Below are 15,524 nucleotides of genomic sequence, written 5' to 3'. Positions count from 1 at the left end.
AAGTCCACCTCAAGGCCTTGACGCTTGTTTAAGTCAGGTGACCGAGTGGACGCAAGCATTCCCGGGTCAGATAAAGCTGTTGTACCAGAACCGAAGCACAAGCGAAGGGCTAGTAAAATCGACTCCCCAATGGCGGACGTATTTAATGAAAACCAGTTCATCTAGAAGACGGGTGCTTCTTGGCCCATAATCAGGTTTCCAACAGATTTAAGACCGTTTTTTCATACATCATATCGTAAGGGATACTTCGTCAGTGACAAAAGTCTTAACGTAGAGTTCGCTCTTAATTGGGGAAGGGGAGCAAATCTATCAAGTGCCACAATCCGAGTGAAGTAACAACTCGTATACAATGAGCCTTATGACTCGTGAACACTTGGTAACTGAACACTGAAAATGTAGGTTCGAAGCACAAATGCTAAGCTAATTGGGTGAACTCTATTCTCTACGTCGAGGGGCTAGATGCCTTTTAGGTTTCACGTTGGCCCAAGTTTTCAGTTGTCTTGGTTATCTGATTGGCGTCGTCTGTATACGTTTTAGGAGGTAATCTCGCCAAAATTGACTCCATCAACAAAGTCGGGGAGTTCCCAGAGTCATAACCGAGATGACGCGTTTAACTGCTGGGATTGATTGCCAGAGATCAAAGTGCTTCATCTGGCCGGAATCGTCCCAGCTAGATAGCATCAGTGTTCGACAACGATATTCCACTGCCGTACAACCATTTATCTGAGTCTTATTGTGAAGAAAAGAATAAATCTGGGTGGGGAAGGGACTCGGTGCTAGTTTACTACAATCAATCTGCGGTGCCTGCACCTCCAGACAACTCATTCAGGCGACCTGGATAGAAACTGACAACAAGAACGCCAGTGACATCGGCTGGCAGCCATATTTTGCATTGTTTCTAACCAGGCGCAGTGGGAATCATGCGGTCCTTGTATGTTTGCATTCCTTTCAGCCGTGAGAAAGCGGGGTTAGTACCACAGTGGAACGGACAATGACACGTTAGAGCTCGTATCATGTGAACAGAACCATAGCAACCAAAGGTGTTGCTTCATAACCTTTTGTGCACAGAATGCTGGATTGTGAACTTTGTCTAACAGAGCGTCACTGATCGATAGAACGTGAATTCCAGTTTCTTAAAAACATTCGGAGCGAAGGTTTGCAGCAAGCGCTTGATAACAGACTAAATGAAGTCGCGGTTTGACCTTCGACACTTTGGTTGCGTTAATACTCAACGCAGTACGTGCCATGCTGTGCGTTCCGATAAACACCGACCGGTTCTGCCGACGAGTCTCCGCAACTCTAAGAAAACTGGTAAATTGCGACGAACTATGGATGCACTTCTGGATGATATTTCTCCGAACTGTATGTCTCGTCTCAGTTGTACTGTGCTGTAGACCTTCTGAAGGCCGAATTCAACTTTCGCCTAATGCCAATCAACCTCCATCGAATTGTAGGAATAGGTATATAACCATCTTTTTGTTTTGTTTAAGGATATTTGAATTCCATGACAGACTATGGATTCCCATTAGAAAAGCAATGGGCTGGTTGATCACAGAAAACACTTTTATCTCAATGTCTACGTCGAAACAATGGATTAATAGGTATCATTGTCAGAGGAGGCACGTTACACCACATTATGTACACAATCGGTGGCGAGAAAAAAGAAATCAATACAGATGAAATGTGTCCAACAGATCCTATAGAGGTAGGATGAATGAAGAGGTCTAGTTGAGCGGACGAGATAGTCCAAGCATAGAAGAATGGAACGGTAATTTGAGTGGAAATTAAAAGAAGTCTTGGAGTTTAGTAGAACCGAACGAAAGAAACAAATAACAGAAGATACATAGATGATAAAGTTGGGATCATTACAATGGGATTAGAGGGTCGCATGGGGCTCTTTGTTTGATGTACCCATACAACACAGGAGGAAGAAGGAAGCCGGTTCTTTGTCAATAGGTATGGTGTCCAGGAGAACGTCGTACCGAGTACGTGATCCTAAAAGTGGTGTTCTGATAAGGAGGGACACGGTGGGGGGATATGAATCTTTAAGGAAAATAAGCTAACAAGTGTACATGGTTTGTTGAGAGGGAAAGTGAGACCGGTGTGTATGTCCACTGGTGGACAATGATAAACGAGTCCAAATGAACGATGCTAGGATCCAGTGGGTGTAAGGGCTGGCGAAGAAAAGTTTGAAGCCTGGTAGAAGAGAATGTAGGCTGTGTAAGAGGACTTGGACTGACCGAAGAAATCCTCCAAGTTGACCGGACAGATTTTCTGCAAAAAAACAAAGGGAACGGTGAAATAACATCATCGATAGTCAGGCAAAAACAGGTGGGACTAAAAGCAAGTTGGCGAAAAAGATGACAACAAAACAAGCGCAAAACTAGAGATATTATCCATAGCATAACATGTAAGTCGTTCTTCGCGACGACACCACTATCCATTACGAAAAGCAGATGGCAAAAAGAAATCCACGTGCAAAAATCACATACAGAACAGACGAAACAAAGAGAACGGGACTGTTAAGGGTTTCGGAGTGCGCAACGTAGAGACAAGGATGTTCGCTCTCTAACCACTGAGCTATCTGACCCCCCCCCCACCAAAAAATATGGAACGCCTCACGATTTTGCGTGTCATCCGGATAATGCCCATGGACCTTCGTTCCTACGACCAGTGTTTGAACACTGCCTGGTCCGCTGATGTATTTGAATAATGTATACATGTTTTTCATCAATCAATAAGAAGAACTAAATCCCTTTCTTCTCCCCGCACCCAGTACTAGTTGAACCGTTTCCGCATCCCGCTGAAAGATGACACTTTTACCACATTTGGATTGTACCGCTGAAGTGCTACTGTCTCACCACCTCAATACTAGAAAAAGCTTAGGTCATTTCCCTTCATCATGGTCTTCCGTTATTCAAATTCAGCTTCATTTTCTTCTTCCTGATATTGGTCCTTGAGACGGTACCCAACACTAGACTCCGAAACACAGTAGAAAAATAACGGATATCACAGCGGAATTGAGACTGAAGGCAACTTGCAAGATATTCGGACTCAATCACACAAGGACTTTGACCTATTCTACATTTAAGCGGACCAGGTATGAAGCTCAGGGGTCATCACCATATAGAACTTCTCCTTGGGGGGTCTGCGCACATTTTCTTATGAGGAATGTTTGAAAACGGGTAGTCTCAAACAGTTTAACCGTCAACCTCGTGTGGATACCGATAGATTCATTCACCTAATCGCTAAAGTGCGTTCAATCGTTTTCAATTAGGGTAGTCAAAAGATGATCGTTCAACTGTAACACCCTTTCGGTGCCTAGCTGCCATGCAAACCGAAGGAAGCACGAGGGCTGGGAAACTGCCAGTTTGCCCAAGCCTAGATAGGAAAGTCGAGAGGCAGAGGTCGGGCTCGAACCACGGACCTTCCGGTCAGAACCTGAAGGATCATCCGACAGGTAAAAGCTCCAGAACTGACAGAGATCCTTGCCCAGTGGAGGTGTCAGCAGAAAAACGTGTAACGGGGAGCACTCATTCCACCGAAAAAAAACAGGTTGTTACAGGTAGCAAGACAATGAGAAGACGAATCAACGGGAAGCCGAAGAGCAGGCGCAATATGAACAAGAACTTGTGGTTACTTAGAGTAAGGACACTGTTGCCCTCTCAGCCAGCTACTCTTACCGGAAAGAGAAACTTCGGTGGGTAAAGTAATGGTGAAAAAAACAATTTGGTCTGACGACCGGCAACTTATGGGTTTGAGGAACGGGGTAGGATATGACTGAAGAGTGTGTCTATAATCGGTATTCAATAATGTCATTAGGGTTTAGTGAACGGTTGGTACAGCGAAAACACTTTCACAGCAGGCTAAATTGTACATGGGCGTCAAGAATGAAGCGAACTAGAAAGCATGGAAATGGGCTAAAACTCCACTCTTAAATTCGTTCTTCGTGGTAACGATGCAAACCTTTATCGTCAGTCATGCAGTAAAGCAACTCCTAAACACTCCTCTCATTGCACTTGGTGTCCACCATAAGGGTGCGGAAAATTTTCTCTTATCATAAGACCTAAAGCTTTGCACTCCAAAAATAAATGCTTCCACGAATATGGCGATTTTCGGTCGGTTTGCAAAGAACACTGCACCGAGTGGTCTCATTTACCTTGGACCCAGTAGTCGAAAACAACCACCAGCATTGCAACCGCTGGCGCGTCTTGGGTAACATACTGGTATTCCATGACTTCGTAGCTTATGGTGTTTCCAACCTTGTGAAAGATGTAAGTCAGATAAGCCGCTCAGACGCAGCACGGCCCGCGTAACTCGGGGTGAATGGATGACCATGCTATCAACCATAAATCCAAACGGATTCGCGCAATTTCCACAGCGGGTGCTGTGGTTGGTAGCCACCGAGCAAAAGGACGGCAATCAGTGATGGTTAGTCACACAATTCATTGATGACTTGTTCATAGCTGTATACATCTACCGAACTAGCCCCACATCACGTCCTTACTCAGCGTTCCCGCTCCACATCATTGTTTCTCAAAGGACTCAAGTTGAACAGTTGCTCACAGCTTGTTGTGAGGAAGCCAACTACCAAGCTCGACGGGGAGATCAATAACTGGCTCACAACAACAAATACACGCAGCCTAACTTTCAACATTTTGGCACACTTCATATTTATGTAGACGATTAGCGTTGGCTAGAGTTCGGAGGAAATGAAAATGTACAGGAGTAAACGTCTGTGCATGGCGTATTTACAAATGAACAGGAAGTTATAAGGCGGCATAAAAGAGAAGCATATCGTTTCATGAATGATCTGTTAGTGTTGTACGCCTTCCAGGATGGGGTCCACGTGACCTCACCTGTGCTTGGCTGGGGAAATTGCAAGAAATGGCGGCTAATCGATGTCAGTGGCGTTCGTGCTGTCAGTTTCTTTCCAGATTATCTGATTGAACTCTTGGAGGTGTGGGCACTTCAGAACGCTTGACGTAGGCCAGCAATAGGTCCCCTCTCTCACTCACTCTTTTCTCTTTTCACTCTGCGGCAATGTCGAAGTAAGTCGAATGGTATTCGGAAGAAATAACTCGCCCTCGATAGATGAACTGATCACACTGCATAGGTTGCGCTGACTTGGTGACGTGCTCCGTATGCCAGTCGACCGACTTCCTCGAAGGGTCCATTTCGCACAACCGCGTGAAGGGTGGAAACGAGCCAGAGGCGGTCAAATAATGACTTGGCAGCGAAGTACAAAAGCCATTACCAGCAAACTCAGCTGCGCTGGTCACCGCCGTCTTCGTGGATGAGGACCCCGGACGGGCCACATCAGACATGGCCCAGTTGCGCTCGTGCATCCAAGCTATTGCCTTCAATGCATAGCTCCGTTCCCAATCCCCCCACTTATCAGTCCACTGACAATGCTGTATGTACGCGCAAACCTATCAGCTCCCGCCTCCAATGCGCAGCTACCTACCCCACCTCCCCAAATCATCGGTGAACGAAACTGTGGCAGGTACAACCACTATACGATAAGTACGCGGTTCTTACAGCTGACGATGATGAGACAAGCCTTATGGATGTACAGCAGTGAAGCATCAGTGTCAACACTAATGTTTCTGAGTTTAATGGTGATGATGATTCCGGTATATGTTGAAAAGACTGAAGACTTCCTTCAGTTGGGTTTTACAGTAAACACTGCTGTTGCTTGCGTGGGGGGGGGGGTCAGAAGCGATTACATCAATGCCGATTTTGTGAGTCACAAAGATGCTTGAGCTTAACTGAAGGAGCAATCAGATAAAAGGGGAAAATACGGACAGTGTAGTGAGGTACAAGCAATATCACCTGATTGTGATTGGTGAGTGCTATCGGGGTATTACACATGACTATGTACATACAAGGACAAAAAGTCGTGCAGGCAGAGGAGCAATTTTTAAATGGGAGTTGAGGCGAAACGAACTGTTCTCTGTTAACTTGGGTTCCATGAGAAACAATAAACTGGTGAAAAGGAATAGACCGAAGATGCGATACAGGACTAGTGTGATAATGAGTATGCAGTCACTCGTTCTTTCACGTATACTGATGTCGCTGACAAGCTACAGAAGCGGAACACCTCAGTCTACCAAAGAGGGAGTGCGACAAAGCTGTGAATCTATCATTTGTGTGAAAGAGATTCGTGAATCTGGTTACACGGAAAGTCTAATCAAGTTTGCAGCGAGGAGTTTGTGCGCAACGTTTCATACAATGTTTTTTAAACAACAAGTCTAACTCTTTTACACCATTTGGTAACTTAGCAAGCGGGTTCGCAGCTGCAGTGCAGTATCAGTTGTGAAGCGCAATTGAAGCTCCCCTCTGGTGGAACACACGCAGTACCAACATCGGAGATGTTTTCCAACCGGATCATGGAAGCCTGATTAGGATACAAAAACTATACAAATTCCGTTCTATAAATGGGTTATGCTTCACTAAGGCTGCTCCAGTTTCAGCGATTTCATAACAGTAAAGACAGTAAAGACATCACAGTAAAGACCCGACCAAAAATCAGCGACTGATTCCGCAGATTATGCCTACTTGATGGACCCCGAATGAGGCGAAACCGGTAGTCGATTTTTGAGCAGTCGTATCATAACAACGATTTCGGGGTTGCACTGTACTCTCTCCACATAAGCTTTGAATCTCAACGGTTTTCGAACTCTTAATTCCCTAAAAAATGATCTATAACAAGAGGTGGAGGCCTCTTTGTCTAAAAACCGTGGATATGTGGCCTGAACAGACCACGGGTACTGGAGTTATTAGTCGTTCTGGTGCGTTAACAAAAACCGATTGCACGTGTCAAAATCAGATTCGGTGTTGCTGAAATTTCGTCCACGACTACAACCGTCAGCCGCCTTTAAAAAGCGAGTATCAGTACACGACATCGATGCGGGTTGGCTGGATGGGTGAATGCCAAACAACATACGCAAAGAGTTCAGATTAAAAAGGAAGCGCTTGTCAAATCTCTTCGCTAATGTCTTGGTTCAACGAGAACCAAGATGCGGGTAGCTAAGCAAACTTGAGCAGAATTTGATGGTTCTCGGCGTTTGACGACTAGTGCCTATTCAGCCACCGGTCAGTGCAGTTAATGAACCACGTGGCGACGGTTTTCACAGATAGATTTTAATGAGCTCCACCACTGAAAACAACACAATGTTTGATTGTTGCGCCTACATTGAACTGATGTAAGCTAGCAATTTCACATGTGGTTGTCCCGAAATTGTTATTCTGTTGTCAGTAGGGAAAAAGGTGGAGGGAGTGAACAGAGCTATAGTATCTTAGTACGTACTTTATAGCTCATCAACTGAGAGCGTAATTACAAAGATGTAGCCCCAGTATTATATCGTTCAGCTGTGACACCCTTCCGGTGCCTACCTGCCATGCCACCCAAAGGAAGAGGCAGGAACAGTCGAGATAGAGGGGTTGGGTCCGAACAACGGATCTTCCGGCCAGCAATTTCGTGCCTTAACCACTGGGCTATCTCGAGCTCAGTAAACTCCGATTAACTCGACACACTGAAGACACACCGACTGAACCGAAGAGGGAGTGATGGGAATACCACAGGAAAAGGATGCAGCTCAAGTCACCCCTGCTGTAAAGCTACAAGCAGAAATGTTACAATACCGTTCAGTGTTTTCTACCAACAAGCTCTTTAGTGCACTAGGTTTCCTTGCGGCTGTTTACGATTTCAACTCAATCGCCTGAATTGATGAACTACACACGGCTCCCATAGCCTGGATAGAAGCCTGGAAGAGGTATCTACTAAACATGCAGTTTGATGCTGCATAGATCTCGAAACATAGTCTCCGAGTAGGGAGAGAAAGAGCTCCAGTTTAGCCGAGGCACAGTAACACCCTAGGGATTTTTCTATAGATCCCTATCTTCTTAGTTCACTGATGTATGAGTTAAGGTATTAAAACAAGTCTTTTGGGCAATCGCTGTTCGCATTCTCCTGCCTCGGCGCGATTATTCCGACTAATTCACACAAATACCGGGCCCGCCCTTTTACAGCTCACCAACAATCTATATAATTGGCCGTCCTGGGGTCTGAACTCTAGTCATGTGGATACAAGTCCTGCGAATCTACTCACTTGTACGCGACTGCTGTTCGTCCTCGTCATCCAGTCACAACTCCATTCTCACATCAGCCTTTCTTTCGTAATCATATTTGAAGATGGAATCAACTGTTTGACTCGGAACTGTGCACACAGGTGGGGTTGTCTTTGGTACAATTTGTTTGTCAGAATTACACTCTACCGCCACTTTAAAAGTCCTAACATAGGACCAGTCCGTTCATTTCTCAGAACGATGTTGACTTCAGTGTTAGTAATTTGGCAGATGGCAGTTTCCGTGCTGCTTGCTGATTTCGTGTGCCTTGATAAACTCCTGCGGATAGAGAGGAGCTGACAATGGTGTTTCACCAAACGCGGATTCGCTGGCAATGCTGGCAAAAGGTTTGCAGCGATTGATCGCCATTCGCTCCCGAGAACAAAGCACGCACATACATACGAGGGCCTCGTGCATTAACTGTCAAGGTTACAGCCGCAATATGATCATCGACTGCGTAGTGAATCTATCGAGACACTATCAAGTGACTGGAAGTCGAATAAAACCGAGGTTAGTGAAGGTCGTTGACTGTTTGCAGATTAAAGCAATGAAAGAAGTCAGAATCAGCCTGGTCCAAGATCTGATACATGTAAACCGAGAAAGGAGTCCATGAGTATGAAAAACAGCGATAGTAAACTACAAGCAGAGGAAAAGAACGCTTACGTCGACTACTTCGTCGTCAAAGAGCAGCCAAAGGCCGTGTGATTTCACCAAGGTGACGTAATGTCCACGATTTGGCCCAGAACCTGAGTGCACAACTACGGCGATCAGTTTGTACAGCCAGTTTTGGTCGGCTGCCCCTCCGGACTAAAGGACAAAATTGAAAAGAACAGCAGTGAAGTCATGCAAAGTAAAGCTATATGGAACCCACAAACATATCGGAAACCGAGCTCTAGCAACTAACACATATGTTTATTGACGGATAGTATGAAATGAAAAAAGAGCAGGTTCATCCTACAAAGAAACGCTAACAGTAAATGATCCACAGAGCACAGAAATGCAGAGTATCGATCGGCCGATTGATCATCAGAACAAAAAACCTGAGAGAAATCACCACTAATCCTTCCAAGTGGCTTGTAGCCTTTAACTTATTTTGAACTACCGGTGCTCAGACGGTTTGTAACTAAAATGTTTGAGTTCAAAAGATAGTCTTCCGCCGAACTAAGCATCTAGGTTAGATACCATTGAAAAGATCCCTCCCTACGAGCGTGCATAATTAAGTCACTGCGTTGTATTAGATATGAGCTCTCCACGGTAGTTCCAAGTCCCAGAGTTTTCCATTCCCCAAAGAAGAAATGTGGGTCGACGACAACTGCGGGAGAGCTTACACAAGCTTAGCGTAGACCTCGCTGAGGTGATTTTTGGTAGTTGTCATTGTACATTGCGAATAACGATAGCTTTTAAACAGGACCACCATGAACCATAAGGCCGTCCTTCTGGGGTCATCGCGCCCGGAAGATGGCAGCCATTGAGGCGGCCAATTAAGGTCTTTGTGGTTTGCAACGATGTATTTGTCTGACCTCACAGTGCTGAGCGAAAAACTGTAAAGTGGACGACAGTTCCTCATCGAAATGCAGTGAACGCCTACATTATGTAAGTGGCCTTTCACCTAAGAATTACTGCACGGGTTCCATAAACATACACGGGTTCTTACCTCTTGTGTGGCAACTTGACTTCGCTTAACCCTTCTTGAAGGTGAAACGGTCAGGGATGTGACGACGTACCTGACCAAATCCGACTCCTATCACTTAAAATATTTGACCTGTTCATCTGCAGGTATTCAGAAAAATTTCAACTCTTGAAGAAGTACCAACACCAATTAACTGACCTGAAGATGGTTCAGGTTTGTGTTTGCGGCACCATACAGAACTTGAAGAAATAATGCAGGACAAGGAAACACATTTTAGTCCTCATAATCCCATTCACGTTCATCAAACTGACTGATTTTTCACCTGTCGCCAGTCATGATTCTACCTTTCGAGAGGGGTAATTGGGAGGAAGAGGATCTTCAGCCTCTTTTGAGAGACTATGTATCAAGTCGTAACTGTTTCGGGATTTCCAAAGGAGTGGCATCTATTTGCAGACCATTGTAATCGGATAGTGTGTTGACTCCTTCATTATTGCATGTGGCCTGCGATTCCAAGTGATATGCCACGCTATCTGTAGATCCTATCAATTAACTGGTCATTTAGGTGAGGCAATGCATGTTACTCAAGCTTTTAGGCAACTGGATAGCCTTAAGACTTACAAAGCTAATTATGGGTAACATTACTGTGCGACGGTGAGGTGCTGGATTGTTGTATGCTAAATGGTTCCATGTCAAAGTGGTCTGGTGCAAAATGGGCATATTCACTGCGATAAATTAACACACTCACACAAGACGCCCGAAAATTCCAAGCAGGAACGTTTGCATGAGTTTGCTTACGTAAGCGGAGGGTAAGTGTTGGATGAATCGTTCGCCATATGCTGTACAGAGGCTAGCTTGTTCAGCAAACCAGAAAACCGCAGAAAAATTGGCTGGTGATAGATGACCTGATGTTGAGAAATGTGGGTGTCCATCCACTATAAACAGTCGAGTGTAACTCTGGTTCCTGAGAAACGTTGATCGCTGAAGCGGTACAGGGCCCGTCAGTATGACGGCAACCAAGGGTCGAGGCTTATACACCTTAATAGTCACTTGGTCGCTGTGTTTCCCTTGACATGAAGACAAAGGCAACACAAACCAAAAATTGATAGCAAGGTCCCCACAAAAAAGCGTTTTTATGAACGCCTTGAGTACCTGCACAATGGCTGCTTGGATGTTTCCCACATCATGAAATCCGAAGTGCAAATCTTGTGATCTGTACCATAAATTCACGTGACCCATTCACACAAGGTTTGTGACACATGTTGCAGTGAACATGCTACATGGGCTAAACAGCTGCAAGTACGGTGATCTGTAGAAGTAATTCAGTTGCTTTACTGTTGTGGTGATAAAACACCGGTCGGTGTGGTAAACTCCGATTGGTACAATTAAGTAGCCCTAGCCAATTTGTTCAGGGCCGCATACAACGTTCTGTTCTGCTGCGACTGAATTTCCAAGCGAAACTCGAGAGTGTGTGTGTGTGTGTGACCAGTCCATTAGTCTACCTGTTCGCTTTGCCTATAGTGCTGTCCGAGTCATTGGTAGGGTACAGTTAAGAAGCCGCACACGCTAGTTGTAGGACAGTACTTGGCCCCTAAATCAAATTAAATGATCGTTCACAGCCGTAACACCCTTTTGATAATAATAATAATAATAATAATAATAATAATAATAATAATAATAATAATAATAATAATAATAATAATAATAATAATAATAATAATAATAATAATAATAATAATAATAATAATAATAATAATAATAATAATAATAATAATAATAATAATAATAATAATAATAATAATAATAATAATAATAATAATAATAATAATAATAATAATAATAATAATAATAATAATAATAATAATAATAATAATAATAATAATAATAATAATAATAATAATAATAATAATAATAATAATAATAATAATAATAATAATAATAATAATAATAATAATAATAATAATAATAATAATAATAATAATAATAATAATAATAATAATAATAATAATAATAATAATAATAATAATAATAATAATAATAATAATAATAATAATAATAATAATAATAATAATAATAATAATAATAATAATAATAATAATAATAATAATAATAATAATAATAATAATAATAATAATAATAATAAGTGATAATCGTTCAGCTGTAACGCCTTTCCGGTGCCTAGCTGCTATGCCAGGCAAAGGAAGCAAGAAGGCTAAGAAACTGCCAGGGTGCCCAAGCCTAGAGAGGAGCGGTAGAGATGCTGAGATCGGGTTCGAACCACGACCCTTCTGGTCAGTTGGTTCACACCCCCGGGCACATCATTAGTCAAGCTATTGCCCTAGAACAGTTAAAATACCAAATTTTTCAAGTTCTATCATCTGCTGCAGCGGACATTCGTTGTTGTACTGCTTAATACACCTATCTGGGTATCCACTGTCGAGTAGTATTGGCTGGAAGTGGTAGTGATGGTGCCTGCTGTGCGAGTCCTGACTGTATTAATGCTTACCGCACCTCGAAGAGCATTTGGGATTGTTTGTCATTTCTTCGGTTGCTGGTCTTTACACACGTGTTTCCATGCCAAATATTCTTGCATACGTTGGGATTCATCTCGTCTGACTGAAACTGTTGGTGGTACGCTTCTCCCGTTTTATCTGATATTTCGCCTGCAACCCACCCCTTATCTATCACTTGTATTTACTTTTTATGTGACAATGACCTCCAAAAAATTAACGATAATATTAGTTGGAACAATGTAAATGAGCCTGAACTGCATTCAAGGACCAGTGAAGCTAGGGCTACATGTGGAACTCATGTGGAACTGCTACAAATCACTCGTTACGGTGCTTCACTTAAGCAATTGATGAGTGAGGCGTCAGGAGAGTAATTGTTCTAGTGTCTCATTTACACCGCTAAAATGTGAACTGAGATCGTTATAGCTACAATTCGAAGGTCCGAAAAATCTGTGTCCGCACAACACTTTCAGGTTTCTTACGTTGATAAAGAGACTAACTTACAGGAACTACATGCTATTTTGAAAGGAATGATCGACAAGGCAGTGGGCTGGATGTATAACTCTCAGCGATTCGGTAGCCAGTCGCTACCCATAGCGCTTGTACGTTCCGTGGTAGAGGGTAGTTTTGTTCAGAATACCCAGAGCACATGCCGGCCACAGGTCTGCCAGTCGTAATTAAGTAGTACTGTTATAAAACGATTACCATTATTAAACCAAAGCAGAAATTATGGTCTCAAATTTTCGAGTCCACAAGTCGACGGGGTAGACAACCGATGCCCCCTCTCCTCTTTACTACAAAAAAGGCCTCCTTAAAGAAGCTAGGCGGACAGTGGATCTTCTGGAAATGTTCCGGAGGGAAATATGGGAATTTGTGACCGTCTACGCACCGTGCATTCCCGTCATAATAAAAAAACTTATGACAGTTAGTGGAGACATTTAGACAAATACACTCATTCGCACATCAATTTGGTTTTGACGGGACCCAGCTTAGTCTCTCGTTTACCATGTAAAAAATCGTTCACCTTTTCGGTGCCTAGCTGCCATGCTACCCCAAGGAAACATGGGGACTGGAATACTGTCACGTTGCCCAAGCCTAGACAGGAGAAGTCAAGAGGCAGAGGTCGGGTTCGAATCACGGGCCTTCCGGTCAGTAAATTCGCGCTCTAACCACTTGCACCATCTCGCCCCATGTTCTCAAGTGGAAACATTATTTCGCATCCCATTGGAAAATGCTCCGAGATTTAGTGCTTACTATGTACAGGCTCCTCAGAACAAGCACCACACACAGAGAGGATGAACACGCAGCGCGGTATTATGCTTCGGCAGTACTCGAGTTTAAAAAAAATGGATGGTGGGTACAGTAATCAGAACTGACAGGCCCTACGATGCACTTTTGATAAATGTACCATAGGGATTCTAAAACGTTAAGAGAGGCTCGGTAGTTTAACAAAACATGAGACGAACGTACAGACATTCCCAAATATTCGTCAGTTTCCAACGTGTAATTATTAACAGGCTACGGCTGATCGATAAATGACAAAACAAAGAGGCGAAATGTATACGTAAACCACTATTCCGCACCCGTCCCCACAAAAATGTTACCGATAGTGGTGATCTAACCCAGTCTGTCTATCCTACCAAGCTACGTCACGGCTGACAAGGTCAACTTTCATCGGCAAAAATAGGAAAATACACCGGAAGCGTGATTGCGAAACGCGAAATCTAGAAGATAGTAATGAAATCGAATCAGATAAATGAAATGGAAATATGATTTTACCAAACTATTGATCCAGTCACTTACCGTATTTGGGAGCCGTAGTTCTGTGGGAAATACCACACGACAGGAGAGTTTTGTGAAGCTATTGACCTCTTCAGAGTATTTGAATCTCTTCAAATGGAGGGCCAATATCAACGGAGGTTTTTTGACCCGCATGCTACAGTGTTGAAAGTGGGGCATAGGTTGAGGATTAGAGCACAGAAGTATAAACAAAACAAGCAAAACAGAGGTAAGCGCCAAAACATTTTTCATAAACCATTGTCATCAGTGTTTTACAGACCGAAATATACCGTTTATGAGAATGTTGAATCCCTATGAGCAGTTGGCGATTAGAACTGACTCTAACTTCCTCCATGAAGATGCACACAAGATGCCATGAGAGGAGTATCCCTGAATGATGGGTTTTACCTACCTTCACAGACGGCTCGGCTCCTCTTTTAGCCCTGACTAACGCACTTCTGCATTTTAGATAAAATCAGCTATTTGTGAGATCGTTCTTAAGTTCTGCGGCACTACTCCGACTCTCTCTTTGAGCCCATATCCTAAACCAGCTGGCATCACTGGCCATTGGGTCCGAGGTCGTCCTGAGGCCAAGTAGATTGTGTTAAGGCTAGTTGTGCAGGCTAAAGGAAATGCTTTGCCGAACTGCCCAGACAAATGTCCCATGTACGGCGGGAAAAATTCAGTACTCGAACAACTATGTTATGCTGTCGATTATGATGACGATGATGAAATGTCCCATTTCAATGTGGATATATCTTGAACATACACCGACAGTGTTCACTAGAAGTGGTACACACCCTGTTACAGGAGAACGGACTTGAGTATAAGCGATCCATGGTTTCAGTACTGCTGGATTCTTATGGCACACATGACTCTGCTCTCTTTAACACGCCTGCTCAGCAAGGGATGCCCCGGAAGTTCTTTATATTCTTAGGCTTTTGGGGGTGTGAAAATGAATACGACTGCTACTACCGATAATAATAATAATTCAGCCATAACACTCCTAGTGTTCACTAGAAGTGGTACACACCCTGTTACAGGAGAACGGACTTGAGTATAAGCGATCCATGGTTTCAGTACTGCTGGATTCTTATGGCACACATGACTCTGCTCTCTTTAACACGCCTGCTCAGCAAGGGATGCCCCGGAAGTTCTTTATATTCTTAGGCTTTTGGGGGTGTGAAAATGAATACGACTGCTACTACCGATAATAATAATAATTCAGCTATAACACTCCTTCTAGCTACCATGCCACCCGAAAGAAGCACGGGGAATGAGATAAGGCCAGGTTATCCAAGCCGAGACAGGAGCGGTCGAGTTTGAACCACGGACCTTCAGGACAGTAAATTCGCGCCCCAATTACTGAGGCATCTGAGCATGTAAGAATATGCTGGAAGCTCTTCGAAAGATTCCCTACACAAAGTGGTGTAAGAGAAGGATACCAACTCTCCCCATTCCTTCTTAATTTTGTGATC

General features: G+C 43.5%; 1 protein-coding gene across 1 annotated transcript in view; it reads right to left on the bottom strand.

Moving 5' to 3' along the window:
• Nucleotides 1-1,228: 1,228 nt before the first annotated feature.
• The window catches only part of T265_06796 (hypothetical protein), a gene marked incomplete at both ends in the record, with an annotated part of 32,610 nt that continues 18,314 nt past the window's right edge, over nucleotides 1,229-15,524 (bottom strand). The window contains 3 exons of the mRNA XM_009172161.1: nucleotides 1,229-1,423; nucleotides 8,794-8,937; nucleotides 14,071-14,203. Of these exons, the coding sequence (XP_009170425.1) occupies nucleotides 1,229-1,423; nucleotides 8,794-8,937; nucleotides 14,071-14,203 (472 nt within the window). The remainder of the gene's footprint in view (nucleotides 1,424-8,793; nucleotides 8,938-14,070; nucleotides 14,204-15,524) is intronic.

Source organism: Opisthorchis viverrini, assembly GCF_000715545.1.
Source record: "Opisthorchis viverrini unplaced genomic scaffold opera_v5_147, whole genome shotgun sequence".
In the NCBI taxonomy this organism is placed as follows: Eukaryota; Metazoa; Platyhelminthes; class Trematoda; order Opisthorchiida; family Opisthorchiidae; genus Opisthorchis; species Opisthorchis viverrini.
This window is presented reverse-complemented; position numbering and strand designations above follow the sequence as displayed.